At 40.5% G+C, this 24330-nt stretch overlaps 1 protein-coding gene across 1 annotated transcript in view; it reads right to left on the bottom strand.

The window, feature by feature from the left end:
* The window catches only part of RAPGEF4 (Rap guanine nucleotide exchange factor 4), a 232071-nt gene extending 217477 nt beyond the window's left edge, over positions 1-14594 (bottom strand). Inside the window, exon 1 of the mRNA XM_065931769.1 lies at positions 14275-14594. Coding sequence (XP_065787841.1) covers positions 14275-14286 — 12 coding nt within the window. The 5' untranslated portion in view covers positions 14287-14594. The remainder of the gene's footprint in view (positions 1-14274) is intronic.
* Between the last annotated feature and the right edge of the window lie 9736 nt (positions 14595-24330).

Genomic DNA, 24330 nt, shown 5'->3' with positions numbered 1-24330 from the left:
GCTGCAGCACTGTTTATGAGAACACAAATCAACATAACCATCTGTCAACAGGGTAATAGGTTAAATAACTGTAAGTAATATAGCCAGTAGAAAACTCTGTAGCATAATGTGGTTAATCTGAATGGACAGAGACAGAGGGTCTCTCAATGGAAAAAAGCAAGTTATAGACACTGTGAATGATGTAATCCCATTTATGGAAGTATGCAAATTTAAATGTTTTTAATGTACATATCATTATATCATCATAACAAACCACTGCAAAATTTAATGGCTTAAAACAATGACTTACTTCTTATAATTGTGCTGGGCTCTCAGGGTGGTTCTTTTGTGGGTATCACTGGAGCTTACTCAGGTAGCTGGAGTCAGCTGGGGTGGGGAGTGAAAGGATGAGGTAAAATGGACACATTTCTCCAGGGTTTCAGCTGGTATGGCTGAAATGACTAGACTGAACCACATGGTTCTTCATTTTGGGCATCTCTGCACAATGGAGGAAACACTCTCAGAGCACAAGCATGAACCTATAGGGCCTATACAGACCAACATGCAAAGTCAAATCACTCCCCTAGCATTCTACTGGTCAAAGTACATCTCAGTCCCAGTCTGGATTCAAGAGAAAAGCAAACTCCATCTCTAGATTGGAAAATCTGCAAAGAATCTGTGGTCATAATTAATCTACCACTTCACATGTATGCATCTACCTATCTATAGCTATGTCCAGCTTTAAGTATCTGAAATGTTCATGAATAAACCAGATGATTTCCTCAAAACTACAATGAGATATCACCTCACACTAGTCAGAATGCCCATCATCAAAAAGTCTACAAACAATAAATGCTGGAGACGGTGTGGAGAAAACAGAACGCTTCTGCACTGTTGCTGCTGCTGCTGCTAAGTCGCTTCAGTTGTGTCCGACTCTGTGCGACCCCAGAGACAGCAGCTCACCAGGCTTTCCCGTCCCTGGGATTCTCCAGGCAAGAACACTGGAGTGGGTTGCCATTTCCTTCTCCAATGCAAGAAAGTGAAAAGTGAAAGTGAAGTCGCTCAGTCGTGTCTGACTCCTAGTGACCCCATGGACTGCAGCCTACCAGGCTCCTCCGTCCATGAGATTTTCCAGACAAGAGTACTGCACTATTAGTGGGAGTGTAAACTGATACAGCCACTATGGAAGATGGTATGGAGATTTCTTTAAAAACTAGGAATAAAACCACCATATGACCCAACATTCCCAATCCTAGGCATATACCCTGAGGAAACCAAAACTGAAAAAGACACATGTATCCCATTGTTCGTTGCAGTACCATGTACAATAGCTAGAACATGGAAGCAACCTAGATGTCCATTGACAGATGAATAGATAAAGAAGCTGTGGTACCGAAACACAATAGAATATTACTCAGCCATGAAAAGGAATGCATTTGAGTCAGTTCTAGTGAAGTGGATGAACCTGGAACCTATTATACAGAGTGAAGTGAGTCAGAAAGAGAAAGATAAATATAGTATTCTAATGCATATATACGGAATCTAGAAAAATGGTACTGAAGAATTTATTTACAGGGCAGCAATGAAGAAACAGAATAGACTTAAGGACATGGGGAGAGGGGAGGAGAGGGTGAGATGTACAGAAAGAGAAACATGGAAACTTATATTACTGTATGTGAAATAGATAGCCAACAGGAATTTGCTGTATGGCTCAGAAAACTCAAACAGGGGCTCTGTATCAATCTAGAGGGGTGGGATGGGGTGGGAGATGGGAAGGAGGTTGAAAAGGGAGGGGTTATGGCAACCCACTCCAGTATTCTTGCCTGGAAAATTCCATGGACTGAGAAGCCTGGTAGGCTACAGTCCGTGGGGTTGCAAAGAGTCGGACACGACTGAGCAACTTCGCTTCACTTCATATGTATACCCATGGCTGATTCGCGTTGAGGTTTGACAGAAAACAACAAAATTTGTAAGGCAATTATCCTTTAATAAAAAATTTTTTTAAAAAGTCAGTGAGGCAGAGGTGAATGTGGCACATTCCTATAGGTTTCAAGGAGTTAGCATCTTTATTTGATTCTCACTGAATATCATAGTGGGCATTATGTCATGATTATAGAAAAGCTCGAATTTTTTAATGCCATGCTTAAAAGGTGACAGTGATAGTAACTTTACAAACTTAAAAAAAAAAAAAAACAAAGAAAAAGAAAGGAACAAGATGATTTCCTCTGGTAAGAAGAGCTGGGAATGTGAGTGGGGAAGGAAAAGGAAGAAACTTATTTTCTATTTCATGCCTTTCTATATTCAGGGCTGGCTCCATGAGCATGAGAACTGTGAAGTAGCTGGCATAGGGCCCCACACTCAGGCTCTGGAAAGTTTAATGCTCTGCTGTCACCATCTTGAAGTTCTTAATAATTTTATCTCTGAATATGTGCTTTGTAAGTGAAGTTCAATGCGACAGCAGGGCACGTGTGTGAATGAAGGAGTCAGCGCAGTATGCATGCCTACTGTTCCCTGATGCCCTGTTTACATATAGCATTCACACGCCTCCTGAGGACAGAATTCAGGTGGACCCTTGGTGCCTGGGAGTTCAACATAAGTCAAAGTGCAACATAAGCATGTTACATCTTCCAATGAGCAAATCCTGGTGTTACAGCCAGAGTCCCAGCTTTCTGGGATAACCAGAACTTGCTCTGAACACAGTAAGAATGCAAAAGCACTGATAAAGGAATGCGATCTTAGCCTTCCTTATTCATGTTACTTCCCTAGATTAGCCAGCCACTTCCAGTGAAAATAATGAGGAGGAGAAAGGAAAGCTAGGACAACTCACAGTCCTTTTCTTTCCTTTCAGTCTTCCCTTACTTATCCATAAGCTAAAGGGGGAGAATGTGGGCAGAAGGTGTGTGCATCAACTAAAGAAATAAAAACAGCTGAATCAGCTTTGTGCATGGTTTCCACTCTTCTGGTTAAAAAATGAAACACCTATGCATGTATGAGCTAGGAAACACTAACTATGTAATTTCACTAATTCCACATACAAGTTAAATATTCTCAGTGTCGCTTTTCTAGCACTGTACTACGGGAAGATAAAGAGTAAATCAGTGCTAATAATTTAAATTTAAAATTTGTCTTAGAACAACATTATATAGCAAACAAGAAATATGATGAGTTCAGATTAAGAAGAAAGAAGAAAGGAAAAAGCTTTCTATTTTAGTACCCTTTTTTTTCCTCTGGGGAAAGAGACCTTACATTTTTATTTTGCACTGGGCCCCACAAATTATGTAGTCAGCCTTGTTTATACTCTTTGACTTTGTATACATATGTCCTACTTCCGCATTTTAAAAGAATAGTTTTTTTTAAACCATACTGCTCTCTTCTTTCACATTTTAGTTTTATGAGCTTTATGCTACCCTTTACTTCAAATCATCATCATAGATCTGTTTTAAAAAAACATGATAAGATCTGGGGGTTAGCAGATGGAAAAAAAACAGGAACCCAAATGAAGAAACACTTTTAATAAAAACAAAGGCCATATTTCATATTATTCCTACTCTCTTTTTCTTTTGTGGGCAAAACACTCACTGATTTATAGCACTTGAATCATAATCAGCACAATGGAATTAAGCAAGAATAATATGTCAGATTAAAAAACCCAAACCCAATTTTATGAACTCAATTCATGACAGCTGCACTATCAACATAAATATTTATTCTCTCAAGGGCCATGGATGCAAGGTCATATACACCACAGGGGACGCTTGCCTTCACTGGTACACATATATCAACTCAGGAAATGCAAAAATAGAGGTTATTTACAGAAATAACTTCTTATAAAATTAATACCAAAAGAATTTCCCATGTTTTATTTACTAGCAAGATATCAATGTTGATATCCCAGAGTCATAATAATTAAACCTCTGTATTCAAATTTAAGGAAGTATTATTTTTACACTTTTTATATTTTTAATATTGTTAAACATGTATATTAGTTTGAATTTTCAAACTTTCAGTTCTCAATAATGAAAAACCAATATTCTACTACAAAGACTATTACATGCTTGGCTAGAATTTTTCGAGTTGAACCATAGTTACACTTTGCAATTAAGTTCTCAAATTTAAAAGATCAGATGATGCTGATAGGAGATTCAAGTTGTTGGAATTTAATAAAATAGCAAAGCAAACAGAGAAAATAAACTAAAACTCTGGCAGGTATGCTAGGGTCAATTTGTGTAAAGAATTTGATACAAAATATCTTGAAAATTTTAGAATTAAAAAAATTCTTCTTCTTTCTTTAAGGGGTTGAGAAAAAAGTCAATTATCAGCTTTGGAAGTCTTGCTCAGTAATCAATCAAAGAATATTCTGCATAAAACATTCTACAGAAGATGCTCCAAAACAGGGGGTTGCTACTGCAAAAGACAGCTGTGATTGGGGACAGGGGTTAGAGAAAACTACACTTTCATTATAGATACCTACCCTAATTTTAGAATTATTATTATCATTTTTTTTAACCAAATGCATGCATTCCCTAGTCTCAATAAATTAAATTTCTCTAAAATAAAAAAATAAGATAGTCTTTTTACTTTGCACAACGGGCCATGCTTTAGCTAATTTTTAAAAGTATCATTGCCTGACCATCAGAATGGGAGAAAATATTTGCAAATGAAGCAACTGACAAGCCATTACTCTCCAAAATATACAAACAGCTTATGCAGCTTAATATCAAAGGAAAAAAAAACCCACCCAATAAAAACATGGGCAGGAGAAACATAGAAACATAGATGTTTCTCCAAAGAAGACATATACAGGGCCAAAAAACACCTGAAATGATGCTCAACATCACTAATTAGAGAAATGAAAATCAAAACTATATGAGGTACTACCTCACATCCATCAGAATGGCCATCAAAAGATTTACAAACAATAAATGTTGGAGAGAAGAAAAGGGAAGACTCTGACACTGTTGATGGGAATGTAAACTGGTATACAGTCATTATGGAGAACAGCATGGAGGTTCCTAAAAAACTAAAAATAGAACTACCAAATGACCTAGCAATCTGATTCCTTGGCATATACCTGGAGAAAACCGTAACTGGAAAAGATACATGTACCCCAATGTTCACTGCAGCACTATTTAAAATAGTCAGGACATGGAAGCAATCCAAATGTCCATCAACAGAGGAAAGGATAAAGAATATTCAGTTCAGTTCAGTTCAGTCGCTCAGTTGTGTCTGACTCTTTGCGACCCCATGAATCGCAGCACGCCAGGCCTCCCTGTCCATCACCAACTCCCGGAGTTTACACAAACCCATGCCCATCGAGTCGGTGATGCCATCCAGCCATCCCATCCTCTGCCGTCCCCTTCTCCTCCTGCCCCCAATCCCTCCCAACATCAGGGTCTTTTCCAATGAGTCAACTCTTCACATCAGGTGGCCAAAGTACTGGAGTTTCAGCTTCAGCATCAGTCCTTCCAATGAGCACCCAGGACTTATCTGCTTTAGGATGGACTGGTTGGCTCTCCTTGCAGTCCAAGGGACTCTCAAGAGTCTTCTCCAACACCACAGTTCAAAAGCATCAATTTTTTGGTGCTCAGCTTTCTTCACAGTCCAGCTCTCACATCCGTACATGACCACTGGAAAAACCATAGCCTTGACCAGACGGACCTTTGTTGGCAAAGTAATGTCTCTGCTTTTTAATATGCTGTCTAGGTTGGTCATAACTTTCCTTCCAAGGAGCAAGCATCTTTTAATTTCATGGCTGCAGCCACCATCTGCAGTGATTTTGGAGCCCCCCAAAAAATAAAGTCTGACACTGTTTCCACTGTCTCCCCATCTATTTGCCATGAGGTGATGGGACCAGATGCCATGATCTTAGTTTTCTGAATGCTAAGCTTTACTCAGCCACAAAAAAAGAATGAAATGCTATTTGCAGCAAGATGGATGGACCTGGAGATTGTCATACTAAGTGAAGTAAGTCAGACACAGAAAGTTAAATATCATATGATATCGCTTATATGTTGTATCTAAGAAAAGGGGACACAAATTAACTTATTTACAAAATTGAAGTAGAAGTACAGATATAGAAAACAAGTTTGTGGTTACCAGGGAATAACCTATATGGGACAGAATCTTAAGGGAAAAAAAGCGGATGTATGTATTGATGTATATATAACTGATTTAATTTGTTGTATACCTGAAACTTACACATTATAAATCAACTATACCCCAATAAAATTTTTTTAAAAAAAGAATGAGGAAAAGAAAAAAATAAAAGTACCGTTGTCTAAAATTGTCCAGTTAGTTTTATGGGCATCATTAAATGTGCATGGGGGGGACTATGGAACTGAGCATTCAAAACCACACGTACATGAAAAATTATTAAAGTTCAATCATTTTGGAACTGAATACAAAATATTCAAATATGCTCTATTTAGGGGGACAATGGATCCATAAATCAGCATTTTTGTTTTGACCATAGAACTTGACTTTTCTAATTATTTCTTTTTCACTACAAAAAGTTTCTAGATAACAATGGCAAAACCTTAAAGCCACAATGAAAATTATTTTTCTATCTCAAATTGCACCATCATTAAGTCTATAAAGATGCATTAAGTTAAGAGTAAAGGTTCATTGCATTCTCCTACATAAACATACTATCTAATCTGGTCTGGATCATTTTGATTTTGTGGGAAATGGTCCTTAATTTCCTTGGAAGTAACAGAAATCTTTCAGGTTAGGATGGCCTTCTTTTCAGAAAAATGTACACACAAAAAAATATTAGATTTGCAGATTTCTCAGTAACTGCTCCATAAACTCCCAGGGCTCACAAATTTCAGAGAAGAAGCACCTGCTCTGGATGATTCCTCTTTCCTGACTCTACCCATAGACCTATGTGCTAATGGACTAAATAAAGTTATTCTACTACTTGAGGACAAAACACAAACATTTGGGTCTAACCCTAAATTTTTCCTGAGCTAACGGAAACCTCTTTTTAGGCCAGAATTCCCCACAACTGAATTCAGGATACTTAAACTATATTCTTGAGACTAGGCTGGCACTAATTTAATGCTAAATAAATTAATATGTAAAAAAGATGAGAATGACTGCCGGCACTCAGTTGATGGTCAATAAAATTCACCTTTTATCATTAGTTACTATTCACATAGTAAGGTCCACCATGCACATGCAAAATACTAATAACCACGATATTTTTCATTCAGATCTGCCCTTTTGACAGATGCCATGGGCCCTTCAAATAGGATGCTCTAGGGGGCTCACCTTCCTCCTACATGAGATGGGAGAAGACTCCCCCAAGTCCCAGAGAGAAAACATGGAGTGATGTGGAGCATTCTATACCTCTGATAAAAGATGTTTTCACATGTTGTGATATAGGAGAGTCATTCTGGCTTACACACGAGTTAACTTGAATTTTATGCTAATTATAATTGCCTGTTTGTGGACTATCAAACATCGTATATCCGCTCTAATTATTAAAGAAAAAGGTGCATTAACCAGAAGAGAATGTCCATGTTATAGACAAAGATTAAATGCATCCCTTCCTGGGACGCTAATGCTGGTTCTCCTTCAGTGATAAGACTCCCTTCCCAGGTGCCAAGGCCACACTGACTGGCTGTACATGTGCTAGTCTGGTTTGCTTATTTTGAAACCTTGAAAAAGAAATATATCCCTGACTTGTTTAATGTTCTTTGTTCTGACAAGACATAAAACTGTGCTGAAAACCCTGCATCTCCAGAGCAGCATCTCAGAGTAACCTGGGAGCTGGCTTCTGGGCTACTCCTCAGTTTGGTTCAAATAAAACTGTTCTATTCTTATTCCTGATTGTTTATTATCTTCACTGCCACCTTCTGTGACCCAAGGACCCAGGCTTGATAGCCACTAGGAACCCCACATCAGGTTCTGCAGAGCCCTCACTAAAAGCCCTAACTGATGAAGCCCTGCAGGCCTCCAAACCTGGGAGAAGCCAAGTGAAGCCCCTAAGCGTGTCTATAAGAGCCCTTAATTCACTCTGGGTCAGTCTTGAAGCCACATTTGGCCTCGTGCTCAGGAGTCTCTTAGTCCCAGCACCTCTCGGCTCTCAGGTTTCTTGGTCTACTTGTAGAACGGCAGTGCTCTGGGCCTTCATTCCCCATGAACTTTAGCAAGCCCAGATGCTGGTCATCCTGATACCCAGCCCCTGATCTGATCTCAACCTGTCCTTCTCAGTATCCTTGTCTTCTTGATCACCTGGATCCCCAGCTCCTCAGGAGGACACTCAGCCTCCTCCCAGCCATCCAGGCACAGACAGATCTGATTTAGAAAATGAACTGCCAAGAAGAAACACCCATGTGAAGAGGCTGCTGTCATTCCTTCTTGATGCTGTTCACTTGATCTGGAGGTGGGGCCTGGGAAATGTCAGAGGAAACATTGTCTGGGTTAGATCACGGGACAGGGGAGAAACAGGTGGTTGGAAGCAAAGGGAACATTCAGGAAAGAGACTGGGAAGGCAGGATTGGAAAGGTAGTTAGCCAACCTGAAGTTGAGGTCTGTTAGGAAAGTCTTTCACTGAAGATGTGACCTTCAGTCTCTGGGTGTGTTACGTGTTTTTGCTCCAGGGAGCAAACAGTTACACAGCTAGTCTCTGGAAAAGCTGGAGAAGGACTTCAGGAAGGTGAAGAAAGAAATAAAAAACCATGTTCTGATATGCACCCTTATGTTCATAGCAGCACAATTCACAATAGCCAAGACACAGAAACAACCTAAATGCACATCAACGGGTGCACGGACAAGGCAGATGTGGTACATATATTCAATGGAAAACTACTCAGCCACAAAAAAGAATGAAATAATGCCATTTGCAGCAACAAGGATGGACCCAGAGATTATCATACTACATGAAGTAAGTCGGAAAGAGAAAGACAAATACCATATGATATCACTTATATACGGAGTCTAAAATATGGCACAAATGAATTTATCTAGGAAACAGACTCACAGGTATAGAACAGACTTGTGGCTGTCAACAGGAGGAAGAGTTGGGGAGAGATGAATTGGGAGTTTGAGATTAGTACATGCAAACTATTATATATAGAAATGGATAAGCAAGGCAGTCCTACTGCATAGCACAGAGAACCATATTCAATATCCTATAATGAACCATAATGCAGAACTATGAAAAACAATGTATATATAACTAAATCACTTTGATGTACAGCAGAAATCAATGAAGCATTGTAAATAAACTATACTTAAATGAAAAAAAAAGAAAGAAAACAACCCTGTTCTGCTCTCAGGAAAGGCCAGGAGGTTCTGATGGGCTCTTGTCTCCATGAAGAACCTGAGGGTGAGAGAAGCGTGCCCTCTCACTGAGAGGCCTGCTAAGACCCACGTGTGTCCCATCAGAACACAGGTGTGTTTCACCTGTGGCACCTGGGTCCTTTGCCTGTGTCCGGCAGCATCTTCCTGTCAATCACACTGGTGTCAGCCTCATGATGACAGCTCACAGAGGAGGTTTTACTCTGGCAGCTCTCCACCGGTGCCTGGCAGATGCTCTGTTCTCCTCCCACCTCCAGCCCCTGCATGAGCCTCTGCTGCAGCTCGTGTCTATTCGCATTGTAAGACTTATTTTCATACATTTCTCTTCATTAGACTGCAAGCTCCTTGCGGGCCACAGCCTGTTCAGATCTTTGTCCCAGGGCTCAGCCCCATCCCCTGGCATTTAGCGGATGCACGACTGATGCTTGCTGGCATGATTTAGGCTGATATGAATACGTGGATAAATTAGTAGAGGCAATAGGCTGGGAAAGGATGAATTCTCATCCTTCAAATTTAGAGAATTTTTTTCCCCATTTATTTTTATTAGTTGGAGGCTAATTACTTTACAATATTGCAGTGGTTTTTGCCATACATTGACATGAATCAGCCATGGGTTTACATGTGTTCCCCATCCCGATCCCCCCTCCCAAATTTAGAGAACTTTGGATGCCAAGGTGGACAGTTTGGACCCCTCCCCAGGCAGCAGTGAGAGCCGCACCGTGTGACTGAGCAGTCCGCGTGTCTGAATTCCTGCTGTGTGCTCATCCTTCACTGCCTCCCAGGCCATTGACCCGATGCTTCTTTGGGGCTGAGATAGATTACATCACATCACTTCTTCCTCCCCACCACTTGTGATAGGATTATTATCTTTCTCACCCTCTTTTTTTTTCTTTTTTTTTTTTAAATGAAGGAGGTTTAGGAAGATTGTGATATTCCTGAAGACACAGAATTGGTTGGAAGTAAGGCCAGGCCTTTCATCATGACCCAGTCAACTCTCAATTTTTCTGAATGTTTGAGAGCTTGAATAAATAGTTGGAAGAGGAAAGAGACAAGTTTGATATTTCAGACCTAAAAGAAGTGTGTAAAAGAGGTCAGGATGAAGAATAACAAAATATAAAGCAAAAGCAGAAAGCAAGAAAGAGAATCTGAAGGACATTAATTCCCAAATGTGCTAAAACATCTCCAAAAAATTATTAACAATACCAGGACTCACCAGGTAGTGCAATTATTGTTAGGAATTCATGTAAGGATTTTACTTTATTAATTTTCAATTATTAATGGCCCTCTTAATATTCCATCTCCTATGACAAAACCTTTGGAATTTATGGAAAACTGTGGTAGATTTAATGGATTTAGAAGTTATGTACATTAAATATTATGAAAAATGAAAACAGACCAAGAAAAAAATATTTGCAGGAATTACCAGAAAGGGTTAAAGTCTTGATCAGATACAGCATTCACATAAATGGATAAATGCCAGTCTATGTATGAGTAACAAGTCCTGAAAGAGGGTGTATGTATAAGCAGTAAAGAAATACTGAAGAAAATCTCCACCATCTCAGCAGTAATCAAACACAATATGATGGAAATAAAAATACACATGTGCTGTGCTTAGTCACTCAGTTGTGTCTGACTCTGAGATGCCAAAGACTGTAGCCCACCACACTTCTCTGTTCATGGGGATTCTCCAGGCAAGAATATGGGAGTGGGTTGCCATGCCCTCCTCCTTCAAGGGATCTTCCCAACCCAGGGATCGAACTCAGGTCTCCTGCATTGTAGGTAGATTCTTTACCATCTGAGCCACCAGGGAAACCCAAGAATACTGGAGTGGGTAGCCCATCCCTTCTTCAGGTGCTCTTCCCGACCCAGGAATCAAACTGGGGTCTCCTACATTGCAGGCAGATTCTTTACCAGCTGAACTAAGCGAGTGTGTGTATAGGTATATAAACATATATATGTAAACAAACATATATAAAATGGTCATCCTGAACAAGGCTGGATGTAATAGGAATGCTCAAATACTCTTGGTGGCAGAATAAAAACCACTGAAAATAAATGTGATCATATTTATCAAGAGCCATAAAAGTTTTCATACCCTTCAACTAGTATTTCTTTTTCTGGGAATTTATCTTAAGTGATTCTCAATGTATAGTTCAGGTACAGATCAGAGATCTAGGGGTTCATGAGTTCAAAGCTCTTTTCATAAAAACACTAAGATACAACTTGTCTTTTTCACCTTATCTCTTACGAGATCACAGTGAAAATTTCCAGGAGCTACGTGGTATATGAAGATAGCATTATTCTGACAACTAAGAGAACGTGTGCTTGTAGGACTGGAATTTGGCGGTGATTTTGCACCTTATTCTTGCACTTTTAATAACCAGACCACATAGGTAACGTCTAATTACAAAGCCTCAAACAAATGCCACTCACTCGGTCTGTATAGTACCGATGGCCATTATCACTTAAATCTGGCAGAAACCCCAATTTAGAAGCAGAATGTCTGCATAAGGGAAGGAATAACAGCACTTGGAAAAGTTAACACAGACTAGTAAGGAACCAACATATCATTCGTTGTAGAGCCTTAGCACAGGGCAGAGATGCCGGTCAGGGCCACACAGCAGCCCCGAGCGCGAAGCCACAGAGTGGATGCCTGAGCCCGGTGCTGGAAGACAGGGCTGCTCGGTAGATCCAGCTGGGGAGTTTTAAGGAGCTCTGATGTCTAGCCCCTACCATCTAGAGGGCCTAGCTTCATTGGTCTAGAGACGGCCCATCATGAGACTTTTCTAACAACTCCCAGGAAATTCTCACATGGAACTAGTTTTACGAATTACAATTATAAATGATGAAAAAAACCAAAAAGTTCTTGCTTTTCAAGTCACATATTCTGATACTATATCAACTGCTGCCTATACGTTATCCTTTCCATTCACATAATCTGTGGCTGTGCCACCTTGAATTTGCAAACCAAAAGACGAGTGGAAGACACTAAATTGTTCAACTTATAAGGCACCTAACATTCAACATTAACTTGGACCGCTGCTGTCAGCAAGGCAGGATTTCAGTAAAGGTACATTTGTCTTACAAATAGGTGGTGGCCCAGGAAACTTTCCAAAAAGGCATTCAGCAAACTTGGGTGAAACCAGGAATAGTTTAGAATTTCAGGCCAGAACACTCAACCACATCAAGAGCCTTCAGAAGGTCTGTCTTGCATTTATTGGTTTGAGCTAGACAGCTCAAAACACTGAGGTCAGTGAGATCAACCAAAGCAAGACTGCAGGAATTCGGAGCTGCCGACTGTGGGGCAGGATTTCCTGCTGCTCCTTCCTCGGCGTCAGACACCCTGCCCTGGTGATTGGGCCCTAGCCTCTCCACGGGGGCCTGCAGACTACCCAGGCGTGGAATTCGGCCTGATGAGAGTAGGAAAGTCCCATGACCACAGGGCTCCTGACACATAAAGAGCTTAACAATATCCCCAGCCCACACCACGAGTTCCTTCTGAAAGTCTCAAGCTCTTAAAAGTTCTCCCAACTCATACTGCCTTTGCCTGGGGGACCCATTAAACTTCAGAACAGATTTCTCCAGTGATAACTGAACAACAAACAAAACACAAAGCCAGGCATTTGGAAATACAACGCATGACACCCTCAAGAGGGCAGGCAGACCCCTAAACAAGCTGGCGCAAGCAGCTCAGGACAGGAGAATGCCGCCCAGCACTACACAAGTGAGGAAGCCCAACCTCTTCTGTGTGGTCAGTCCCTTGGGACAAGGCTGCCTCAAACACTATAATTTGGTTAACTGACCCCAGTCCTTCAGGGAAGCTGAAAAATGGCCTTGTTAGCCACACAAGAATTCACCAGATCTCTTTGTCTTTGGATGAAATGATAGCCTGCATGGAAATTAATCTCTCCCCACCCACCCCCATATACCCTTCAGAATCCTGTATCTTTCCTGCTGTACCTTTCAGTTTGATATCAGGGTGATTTGTGTTTATGTTTGTCTGTCTTCTCTGCTAGATCCTAAACCAGAAAGACACATACAGAGCATTTTGTATCTCCCCATGGTGGGAGCCAAGTCTGCTTGCTAAGTATGACAGAAGCTTCTAGAGATGAAATTTCCCAAGAGGCATCAATTAACATTGAGCTGAGCAGCTCTTTAGCAAGTATGCAGCCTGACAGGTGAGCTGAGAGAGAGAAGAGGGGTACTGCTAGGTTAAAGTGAAGGGAGAGGGTGGGGGAGTTGTTAATGGCATGCTGGCACATGCACAACCAGAGGAAGGATTTCAAAGCCTCTACCGACAGCAACTCCTAGAAGACATGAGTGTCCACTGCACACTCCTGAAATGAACACCCAAAGGAACACCAGCTAAGAAGGAATGACACCGCTTACAGCACCCTGCCAGCAGCCCTACCAGCAACATCTGGGCATTTCTGGCACCTGCCAGCCAAGCCTTGATCTGTTCAGACCCCCTGGTCATCATCTGAGAAACAGTGAGATCACAGCTTTCAGAGCTGGTGGGACTGCAAGTCATCAATAATGTAACAGAGTTTCCCATAAACACTAAGGACTTCATATAGTCTGAGAGCTCCAGGCATTCAGAGGGTGAAATACCATCACTCTCAATCTGTTTCCTTGCCCCAAATTCATTTTTAATAGATGCCATTCACTAAATACATGTATTTAATATTAATGTGATACATGTAACTCTGCCTAATTAAGAACAAATATCTTTATCTTCTAGAAACATTTAAGATCATCCGGCTAAATAAACAAATCCTCCACCATCAGAAAAACGAATCACTACTCCCCCCTACCACTCTCTCCTCACAAATAAAGATGAAATCAAATTATGTCAGTGCCATGGTACATATTTAGGTCTGGTGGAACTTCATTAGAAATGCCAGAGATCTTTTAGAGTATAAAACCAAACTGCAAGCTGCAACATGTAATTATTTCCCCACTAAAGAATAGATAAGAATCCATCCTGACCTTGCAGGGCATGCGTCCTTCTTTTCCTTTTTCTCAGTGTTCTCAGACATCCAGTGAAGAGCTGTCCTTTATCTGGACAGCAAAATGCACCTTCATCGCCGATAATTTCCTGTTAGGATCTGTTACTGTTAAGAGGATCTTGGTCCCGAGAGAGAACTGGGGCTGGTGCCTCTCTAGGAAAGCTCAGGAAGTCTTTTCTGATTGCCTCTGACTGCCTATGTGTATATAGATCTTTTTAACTTTAGTTACCTCCTAGTAACTTCACTCCCTTCCTCTCTGGATCTGAATCATTCTGCCACCCCGTGGAAAGGCTGGCGGACAGAAGAGTGAGAGCCTGGGGCAGACCTGAAGTCCCAGTCGGCCGAGCAGGCTTCCGTTCAGTTTAAAAGCAGCAGAACTGTGAGCAGAGGCGGGAGAACCAGCCAACAGGATGTGTGTGGCTGGAGTTCCTGGCACGAAGTCTTGGCTTTCATGTTTATTTTTGGATGTATTTTTCTTAGTCCTTTGATGCAAATTTCTGGCCTGGGAAGTAACCCTACAGTACAAACTCCAAAGTTGCCAAAAAGTCAGTACAGGCCTCTGACTTGGGAGAAAGCAGGTCACTTGGCTTTTAGGCTCTGGTTAATCCTCAGCTGGGGGTTAACAGGCAGGCCAGGGGCAGCCTACCTGAGGGTGGGTCACAGAATTCAACAGCTATTCCCAGAGTTCAACATCTATGCATTTATTTGAAATATCAGTCTACCTTGAAAGGCTACCATTAATGCAAAAGTAAGACAACCTGAATTTTTTTGCATGCTAAATAAAGTATTAAAACCCACACAAAGGGCTTCTGAGATTTTTATCTTCTAAGATACTATGTTTTAAGTATTGGGCTTTAATTTTTCTGACAGCCCAAGACAGATAGGAACATCAAATCTATTCAAGCTGGAGCAGATGCCTCTGAGAGGTATATTATTCCAATATGCTTTTTAAAGTGCATCAGCAAAGACTAAGCTGCTGTTATTTCCATAATTCCTATTCTCACAGTGGCTTGAAAGATTACTAATGGAAAAGGGCTTTTTCTCTCTGCATAGTCCAAAAGAGGCAGTAAACAGAAATGGCTAAAAAGCTTTTCAGTCCAACTGCCAGTATATCTGGTAGAATTGAGAAATAAAACACTGAAAATTAGGGACTAGAGATAGATGTAGAAATATTTCTTTGGCAATATTCATTACTCTTAGAAATATTCTTGTTTACAAACTGTATTCTTTTCCTAAGAAAGAAACATGCATATATCTCTCATTTTTACCATTCCATTTTATATCTCAGAAAGCATAAAAAATCATCAGCCAACAATATTTACTGAGACCACAGACATATATGTGGAATAAACTCAACTGGATCAATCACTGCATCTGAGCAACAGTTCTCTGTGATATTGTAGGTCTTGGTTAGAATAAAATCACAAGAGCTTCTGGGTAACTATTACAGCCAAAAAGCCACTTTTACTGTGGCATGGCTCAGACTACAAATTTAAAATACTGCTTTATTTTTAAAGACTCTAGTTTCATTGCTGTCTTTTAATTTCAAATAATTTATTCACTAGTATGTATTACTCTGAACATGTTCAAACATGGCTTACAACGAAGCAGAGTTTTTGGCCAGAATGATGTTCATGCAGTTGGAACACAGGTGGTAGATCACCAGTGCAAGTACCTTTCAGTGGCATCTTTTATGAGTCTGATGGAGAGTGACTCCCCAATCTATTTCTCTGAACATACTGGACTCATATCCTCATTCAAGTCCATGTATTTGGAACACTCCATGTAAAGATGTCAAAATGCGCTTTAAACCTGAAAGCATCTTCATTCAAAACATCAGACAGAAAGTCAGGAAGAAAACCAAAAACACCCTTTGTTATTGGTCTAACCACTGACAGCCTTAGACTGTATGTGCTCAGAAGAAATTCATGGAATTGGACAGTAAATTGGTATTTATTTATTTCAAGAGCCACCAGCAGTCATAAATACTCATAATCTTGGATCATGTATTAATAATGACTTAGAACTCCCAAACCAACACTTAAAATGCTTTGGCACTAAACTTCCTTACTGAGGATATATAATGCCTCTAGAGTCTGAGTTTAAACTACAATTCTCAAGAACTAGAAAATGGTACTTCAACTTTTATATTTTCTTCTGAAATTCAAAAACATAACTTTTTCCTTTCACTCTTTCTTTTTCCCTGCCCCCCCAGGATGCTATTAAAAAATGAGATGTTTTATAACCTAGTTAATATTTGTATTAAGTTCTAATATCAAAGCAGCATGAAAAAAGAGGGATATATTATTGACCAACTCTGAATAAAGCTACTGTAATTCACCTAAGCTAAGAAAATATGACCTGACTTTGAGATGGAGCAACCTAGCGTCCTCAGATATGACCATAAATTGGCAACTGAAACATGGAAAGGAAAGAGGAAAGAAAGTAGCTTTCATCAGGGAAGATTGAAAGACTTAAAGATTTCATTAGGAAACTAGCTATTAGGAAAGATAAAGGGTACAAAAAAGCATCAAGCTGCGACCTCAGTTATAATTTGGGGAATATTTTTTTTATTTTATATATTTGTATAGATGATTGACAGGGAGATGATGATGGACAGGGAAGCCTGGCGTGCTGCAGACCAAGGGGTCACAAAGAGTCGGACATGACTCTGTGACTGAACTGAACTGACAGATGACTGAAATAATGCTCTGGTCATATTTATGACAATTTTTTGATGCGAATTTTCTGATTTAAAATTTAAAAAAAATTTTTTTAACTTTTTATTTTGTGTTGGGGTATAGACGGTTAACAATATTGGGATAATTGCAGGTGAACCGTGAAGGGACTCAGCCATACATACACATGTATCCATTCTCCCCCAAACTCCCCTCCCATCCAGGCTGCCATATAATATTGAGCAGAGTTCCATGTGCTATACAGTAGGACCCTGTTGATTATCCATTTTAAACACAGCAGTGTGTACACATCCATCCCAACTCCCTAACTATTGCTCCCCCACAACATTCTCCCCACCGCCTGGCAACCATAAGTTTGTTCTGAAAGTATGACAATAATTTTTAAATATACTCTGGGTGCTACCAATTTGACCTACAACATTAATGGCAATATAAAGCAAGAGTATTTGATGAAATTAAATAGAATTTCAGTATCTCACATGTAGGTCTCTGAGTGTGCACTTGCTGAGAGCTGAGAACACTTGCCTCTGATTAGGAAAGGAAGCAGGATTACCAAGCTCTCTGTTGCCATTAAAGTCCCAAGTGTAAGATTTAAAACAGATAATGCACTCAGCCTATTAAAGAGCTTCTTTAGGCTGGGCTACCTGTTAGCGATCAGACACCATAATTTCCTAGAAGGCTCCTGGTCCCTGTCAATTACTTTGTTGCTCAGTCTCTCAGTTGTGTCTCTTTGTGACCCCATGGACTGCAACACGCCAGGTTTCCCTGTCCCTCACCATCTCCCGGAGTTTGCTCAAACTCATGTCCATTGAGTCAATGAAACCATCCAACCGTCACTGCTTTAAGTGACATCAAAGTCATAGATAAGGAGGGAAGTCTCTGAGAGTGCCCGCCACACGGTGGACCCACTATGCCATTCCTCAAAAGTGAGAAGGCAGATGAGATGAACACGTGAATTCAGACCCATGATTCAGACAATCTAATTTTCACTGTGTGGGAACTAGAGATTAACAGTGAGCTTCTTGCCATGCTGACAGGAGAAGCAGTATCCAGCTGACCATCTTACTGCCTTCTTTCTGCCATTTCATGGTTCAGGGAGGCTTCTCCCTGAATCCTGAAGCTATGTCCTCCTTCACTTTTGATATTTGGCTATCAGATCTAACTCAGATTTCAGCTGACACTATAAGCTTTGGTTTTAATGTTGCTTACAGATATTATGTGCCAGGGTAATGAATGGCTGAATTACCAACTCTGTTATCTGACATAATCAAGGAAAAGGTGTTCTGGTTATCCAATATTTTGCTAGCAGATTAATGTTACATATGCCATCAATAGATCACCCAAATTCAAATAATAGAAGTAGATTTTACTTAATGATAATGATATATTATACTCTAAAATAATATTATTGATTTGGTAATTTATTTTCTGTCTCCTCCAAGTAGAACAGAAGCTCTGACCCAGCAAGCAGCAGTTCTGTCCATCTTGTTCACTGCTCTTGCCAGACGTGACACATAGGATATCCTCATTAAGCGTTTGCTTAATAAGTGAACAGTAGAATAAACAGAAGTTGATCTTTATTACTCAGAAGGTAATTTGGAATTTCACAATTTCTTAGGATGATCATGCACTGTAAATGCACGAGTGTGCCCATTAATAAAGTTCTGATTCACACAGGCAGCTAGATAGTGGAGTTCCCTGACTCTCTCTTCAGTCAGTTAAAATGCTGGAGAAGCACCTAATTTGTACTTTGCACTTGGTTGCATGAACAGGTAAGTAAAGTATCTTATTAACTTCTTGTTCACTATGAGGTTCCAAATCCTGACCTGTAAAATAAGAGGTCAGACTAAATACTCCTTCCATCCTTTTCAGCTCACCGACAGGGGAGACCAGAATCATGCTCTGAGGTTACAGGTGAGGGGCTGGACCCACTGCTTTACAAAATCATGTGGCAAGGTTTGGGATCCTAAGGACCACCTTCTACATCAATACCCCCATTTAACAATCTTCCTCTAAGGGAAATCTCTGTGAAAAACAGTGCGCCCTAAAATATACTCAAATACAATTCAACCGAGGGATCAAATGAGTCAAATCAACACATCACTAACAGTGAGGCATCCAGACATTGGGAGCACCCTAATGTACCCAGCATCACCTTTGGCTTCTCCTAGCCAAAACTATTTGACTTGACCTAATCAAACCCTCAGCACTAACTTTCATTTTCAGGAAACCCTGGGGTAGGGGTACAAAGAAATACCATGAGAAAACAATCAGACAAACCTTGAATTTGGAGGAAACTAATCTGACTTATTGGAAAAGACCCTGATGCTGGGAGGGATTGGGGGCAGGAGGAGAAGGGGACGACAGAGGATGAGATGGCTGGATGGCATCACCGACTCGATGGGCATGAGTGTGAGTAAACTCCGGGGGTTTGTGATGGACAGGGAGGCCTGGTGTGCTGCGATTCATGGGGTCGCAAAGAGTCGGACACAACTGAGTGACTGAACTGAAGTGAACTGAATCTGGCTTTTTTAACAAGTCAATGCCATAGAGACAGACAGAGGGGAGCAGTGAGGAGGAGGAGACTGACTTAGATATAACAATCAAATGTAATGCATGGTCTTTATTTGAGTCTAGTTTGAAATAAAACATATAAAAATACTCACGGAATAAATTTACGGATATTTATGGGGAAATTTCAGCTGGGCACGGGGTATCAGATTAGGATATTATCTTTAATTTTGTAGGTGAAATAACGGTATTATGGGTATGCAGCAGGATATTCTGATTGTCTGGAGATACATGCTGATGTTTAGGATGAAATGTCATGATGCCTGACATTTACATTAAAGTGGTTCAGCAAAAAAAGATGAAGCAAATATGGCTATATGTTAACAACTGCTGAACTAAGTGGAGTGCAGTCTTTCATTGTACTATCCTTTTTGATTTTCCTGTATGCTTGAAAATGTTTTAAATAAATGTTGTAGAATGTTCACAGGTAGCAACTTCTCAGGAACTTTTCACAGCACTGGGGCCTCCTAAGTAAAATAAATTTTTAGTTATTGCCCGCAAACCGTCCTCGACCCACAACTTGAATAAGTCATCACAGACGCAAGCAGTTATAATGACACACACCACAAGTAGGAGTCATTTTTTGTGCTTAACCCAGTCTTCCAAATTTTCTTTTGGAAAAGACTTTTTGGTTTACCTTTTAAAGATCCAAAAAGCAGCTTATTTGCCTCAAGCCTGGGCCCTTTTAATTGACAGAAAACCTTTCCGCACAAACCTCATGCAAACCTACTTTGGCTTTGCCTTCCTAAAACTCGCTTTTGTCTCTGAACTTTACAGAGCAGTTGGAGCTCTTTATTATTTTCTAAGAGGAACATTTCAAACAAGTAACCCTGCAATTTATTCACTACTGCCAAGAATAAAAGTAACAGGTTTCACCACCGGGGCATTCCAAGGCTTGCAGGACTTTCAAGGCAAAGCATCACTCATCCACCTGCAGGTTTGCTCCCTTAATGCATCTGGCATTTGTTTGGCTCTGGAGGAAGCAATTTGATTACACAAAATTCTTTTTAGATCAAGTTTAAAATCTTAGCCACACTGGGACAAGTAAAGCCTGCCAACTCGATGGGTTAACACTTGGACATACTGAGTCCAGGACAAAGATAGGGAACAACCGCAGGTAAAAATCAGAAGCTTGAAGAACTGAAAAGGAATAAGCATAAAAGATGAGAGTGACTAAGTGCTCCATTTGCCATGACTGCATATAAGATGATTTATTCCCCGTCCTTCTTGTAAATGAGCGTGGTACCCTAAGGGATGCTGGTCAGCAGCAGGAAATGCACCAGCCACCAGGGCTGGCTGCTCCAGCCAGTGCTGTGACACCCGTGCGTTTTAAACTGGCAGGTAACCAGCCATCTTTATGTCCCTCGTTTCCCACACCTTATTACAGGGCACTTCATTTTTAAAAGCATTTAAATGAAGTAGATGTTAACCCCATTCATCCCACTTTTCCAGGGATCATGTCAATGATGATTTTTTAAATGCCAAAGAAAATGTCAAAGTATTTTGTTCCACGGTTAAGAATACATTTGTTGAACAGGAGGGAGGATATGCATAAAACACTCTATGGTCATTCAAGAAATAATTATCATGTATGTCAAACCACAGAAAATTGAGCAAGCGCTAAATTAAAAAATAAAAAAAAAAAAGAAGGATGTCTTGTGTCAAAATGCCTTTTTCACTCACTCATTTCAAAAACAAGTTTTGAAAATTAAATTCCATCCGCTGGCTGAGAACAGAACACAGTAAGGCTTGACTAAATGCCATTATCCACGTGGCACTCCCTTTCTTTTCTGCAACCGCGTTAATTGACAAAGCTGCCTTGAGGCTCACCTCCCAGAGTGCCTTGAAGTCCTTCTGCTCGATGCGGAGCAGCTCGCTGCTCTCCCTGGTAACGATGGTCGCATGGCGTGGAGTGTTGTCCAGAATGGACTCTCCAAAGGCCGTCCCAATTCCCAGAGTGCAGATGGTCACTGCGTCCTGAGAACCCCAAAAACTGGTTGTTAGAAAAGTAGACATCTTATCAGTGGACGAGTTGTTTTTTCTCAGAAGTAGACAGTTGACCCTTGAACAATGTGGGGGTTAGGGGTGCCAACTCTCTCACATAGTAGAAAATCAGAGTATATCATCATATATATGATGTATACACAGAGTATACACATCAACAGATTCAACCAGCCACAGACTCTTATACTGTAGTATTTACTACTGAAAAAACTCTGCTATGAGTGGGCCCGCACAGTACAAACTCATCCTGTTCAAAGGTCAACTAATTTCTATATAGTAAAACACTCTGTTCAATTGCACAGTTCAACAAGCTTTGACAAATATATACACCCTGTAATCATCACCCAAATCAAGACGGAACATTTCTAGCACCACTGTAACTTCCCTCATGCCCTATCTAGTCAAGACCATCCTTTCAGAGGCAACTGATCCTCTGATTTCTATCACCATAAAGGAATTCCGCCAGTTTTAGATTTTATGTAAAAGGAATCAGCCAACATGCCCTCTTTAGTGTCTGGCTTCTTTTGCTCAACATAATGTCTATAAGATTCTTTTATGTTGTTGTGTGGATCAGCTGTTTTTTCCTTGCCCTGTGGACCACTGCATGGAGATTCTCCTCCTGGTGGACATTTGGGTTATTTCTGGTTTGGGCATATTATGAATAAAGCTGCTGCCAATCTTGTACATGTCATTTTTGTGTGCGTGGTTATCTTTCTATATGACTACTATCTCTGGGTGTCCCAGGTGGCACTGGTAGTAAAGAATCTGCCTGCTAATACTGGAGGCACAAGAGACGTAGGTTCGATCCTTGGGTTGGGAAGATCCCCTGGAGTAGGAAATGGCCCCCCACTGCAGTATTCTTGCCTGGAAAATTTTATGGGCAGAGGAACCTGGCGGGCTACAGTCCATGGTTTTGCAAAGAGTCAGACATGACAGAGCAACTGAGCACCACTATATCTAAGAAAATGCGGGAAATTTTTTGAAGATGAACTTGCTTTTTTCCCCAAGTGAGAGAGTTCAATTATGATATTTAAATAAAAAACCAGAATAGGGATACTGTTATGTCAGTCTGTCTTAAAGAGATGAGGAAAATGAAGGTGACCACAATTGGTTCATGAGGCCCTAGTACACAGATAGCAAATAACGCACAGCCAGATTCTAGTTGTGACTCTCCAACTACAGATTCCAAGCTTTTTGTATTATGCTGCCTCCCGCAGTCACAACAGAGTAAAAACAGCATCCAATGAAGTACAGTGCGGGAAGCTTATAAAATGTTCCGAATCAATGATTTAAAAGTTTAAGGTGTGCTAAACAAGTAATTTCCTCTCTGCATGCACCATATGTGATAATACTTGGGTTTAATCCTGACTAGTCTCAAGCAATGCAAACCCTTGAAATCACCTGGCTATTCATTTTGCAAGGAATTATCAACTAAGGTACATATATATAGGCAATCCTGAGCTAGAAAGCAGTTTTCCTTTCATGCATCTGATACATGATAACAGGCAAATGTTATTAAGATCAAGTTAGTGACTTTATAATCACATTAGTAGGACAAATGCCTCTATGAATCCAGTTCCTTGAACCATAGCAAATTGCTTCTACACAGATATTACCATAAAAAATTGTGTTCAGGAAAATAAAATCAATACCTCAGAAGAGAATGAGAGATCAAGGGGAAACATAAAAATGGCCTGCTAACAAATTTTCCAGAAAGGCAGCTACAAACTCAGTCAGAAAAATATCCCCCAGACTGAAACATTAATACCCAGCAAGTCAGATACTTCTGAGAAATTTTCAAATTCTAGCAAAAACACAAGATGGATTATGATAAATCACAGACTTTCACAAATTCTCTAGATTATCAGCTTTGCTCAAAGATGCCACTAGCCTACTTCATTTTTAAAAAATCATCTGAATCTTTCGGAAAGGACTCTTTTAGCCTAGTTTGTACTCTTCAGTGTAAATATCTATTTTAAAACCTGTCAGGGATGAACCGTACTTATTACTCCTGCCACTATCTATGGAGCTTAATTATTTACGATTATCTACAAAGTATAATGCAAAAGAACTATGAAGATCTGTTATTTGTGGGCTAGCTATAGATTTTTACGGACTAAGTTGTTTCCTCCATGTCTCACCTCCTATCCCTGACACGTCATCATGTGTCACCAAAACATATGCAAAGACACGGGCTTTGAAAGTCCAACTGTGAAAATCAGTCATGTGAGTCCATCTTCTTGCTAGCTAGCAGCTCTTGCAAGAAAGACAAAAGACTGAGAGTATTCTTGGACTTCCCCAGAGAGTTTAACATGACCCCTGCTTCCTCCTAAACGTAACAACATTTAGTCACGTTAGTGTTGCCAAGTACCCTCCTCAGCAAAGCCTTGTGCGTCAGGACCTCTGGACAGAGGGCACTGACCCCTGTCATTCCATCCAACAAGTCAGATACTTCTGAGAAATTTTCAAATTCTAGCAAAAATTCCCAGTATCCCAGGCTTTCCCACCAGGGCTGAGTGTGGGAGCCCACCTGCCTCCATCTCCTCCTTCACACTCCGTCCTCTCAAATGCAAGGGCAGGGAGTCACAAATACAAGATACGGTCTTGAAAGTAGGACTGTAAAACCTCACCTGAAACAAGTGCGACTTGCAAATTCAAACCTGACTCTCAGCAGACTAAGTATGTGCAGGACAAATTTACTTAGAAATGTGAATGGACTGGGGAAGTGTGGATTGGGCACTGGGATACCCGGGCACAGGGAA

Source organism: Muntiacus reevesi, chromosome 3 (assembly GCF_963930625.1).
Source record: "Muntiacus reevesi chromosome 3, mMunRee1.1, whole genome shotgun sequence".
Taxonomy (NCBI): domain Eukaryota; kingdom Metazoa; phylum Chordata; class Mammalia; order Artiodactyla; family Cervidae; genus Muntiacus; species Muntiacus reevesi.
The sequence above is the reverse complement of the archived record's forward strand: the minus strand, read 5'-3'. Positions and strand labels throughout refer to the sequence as shown.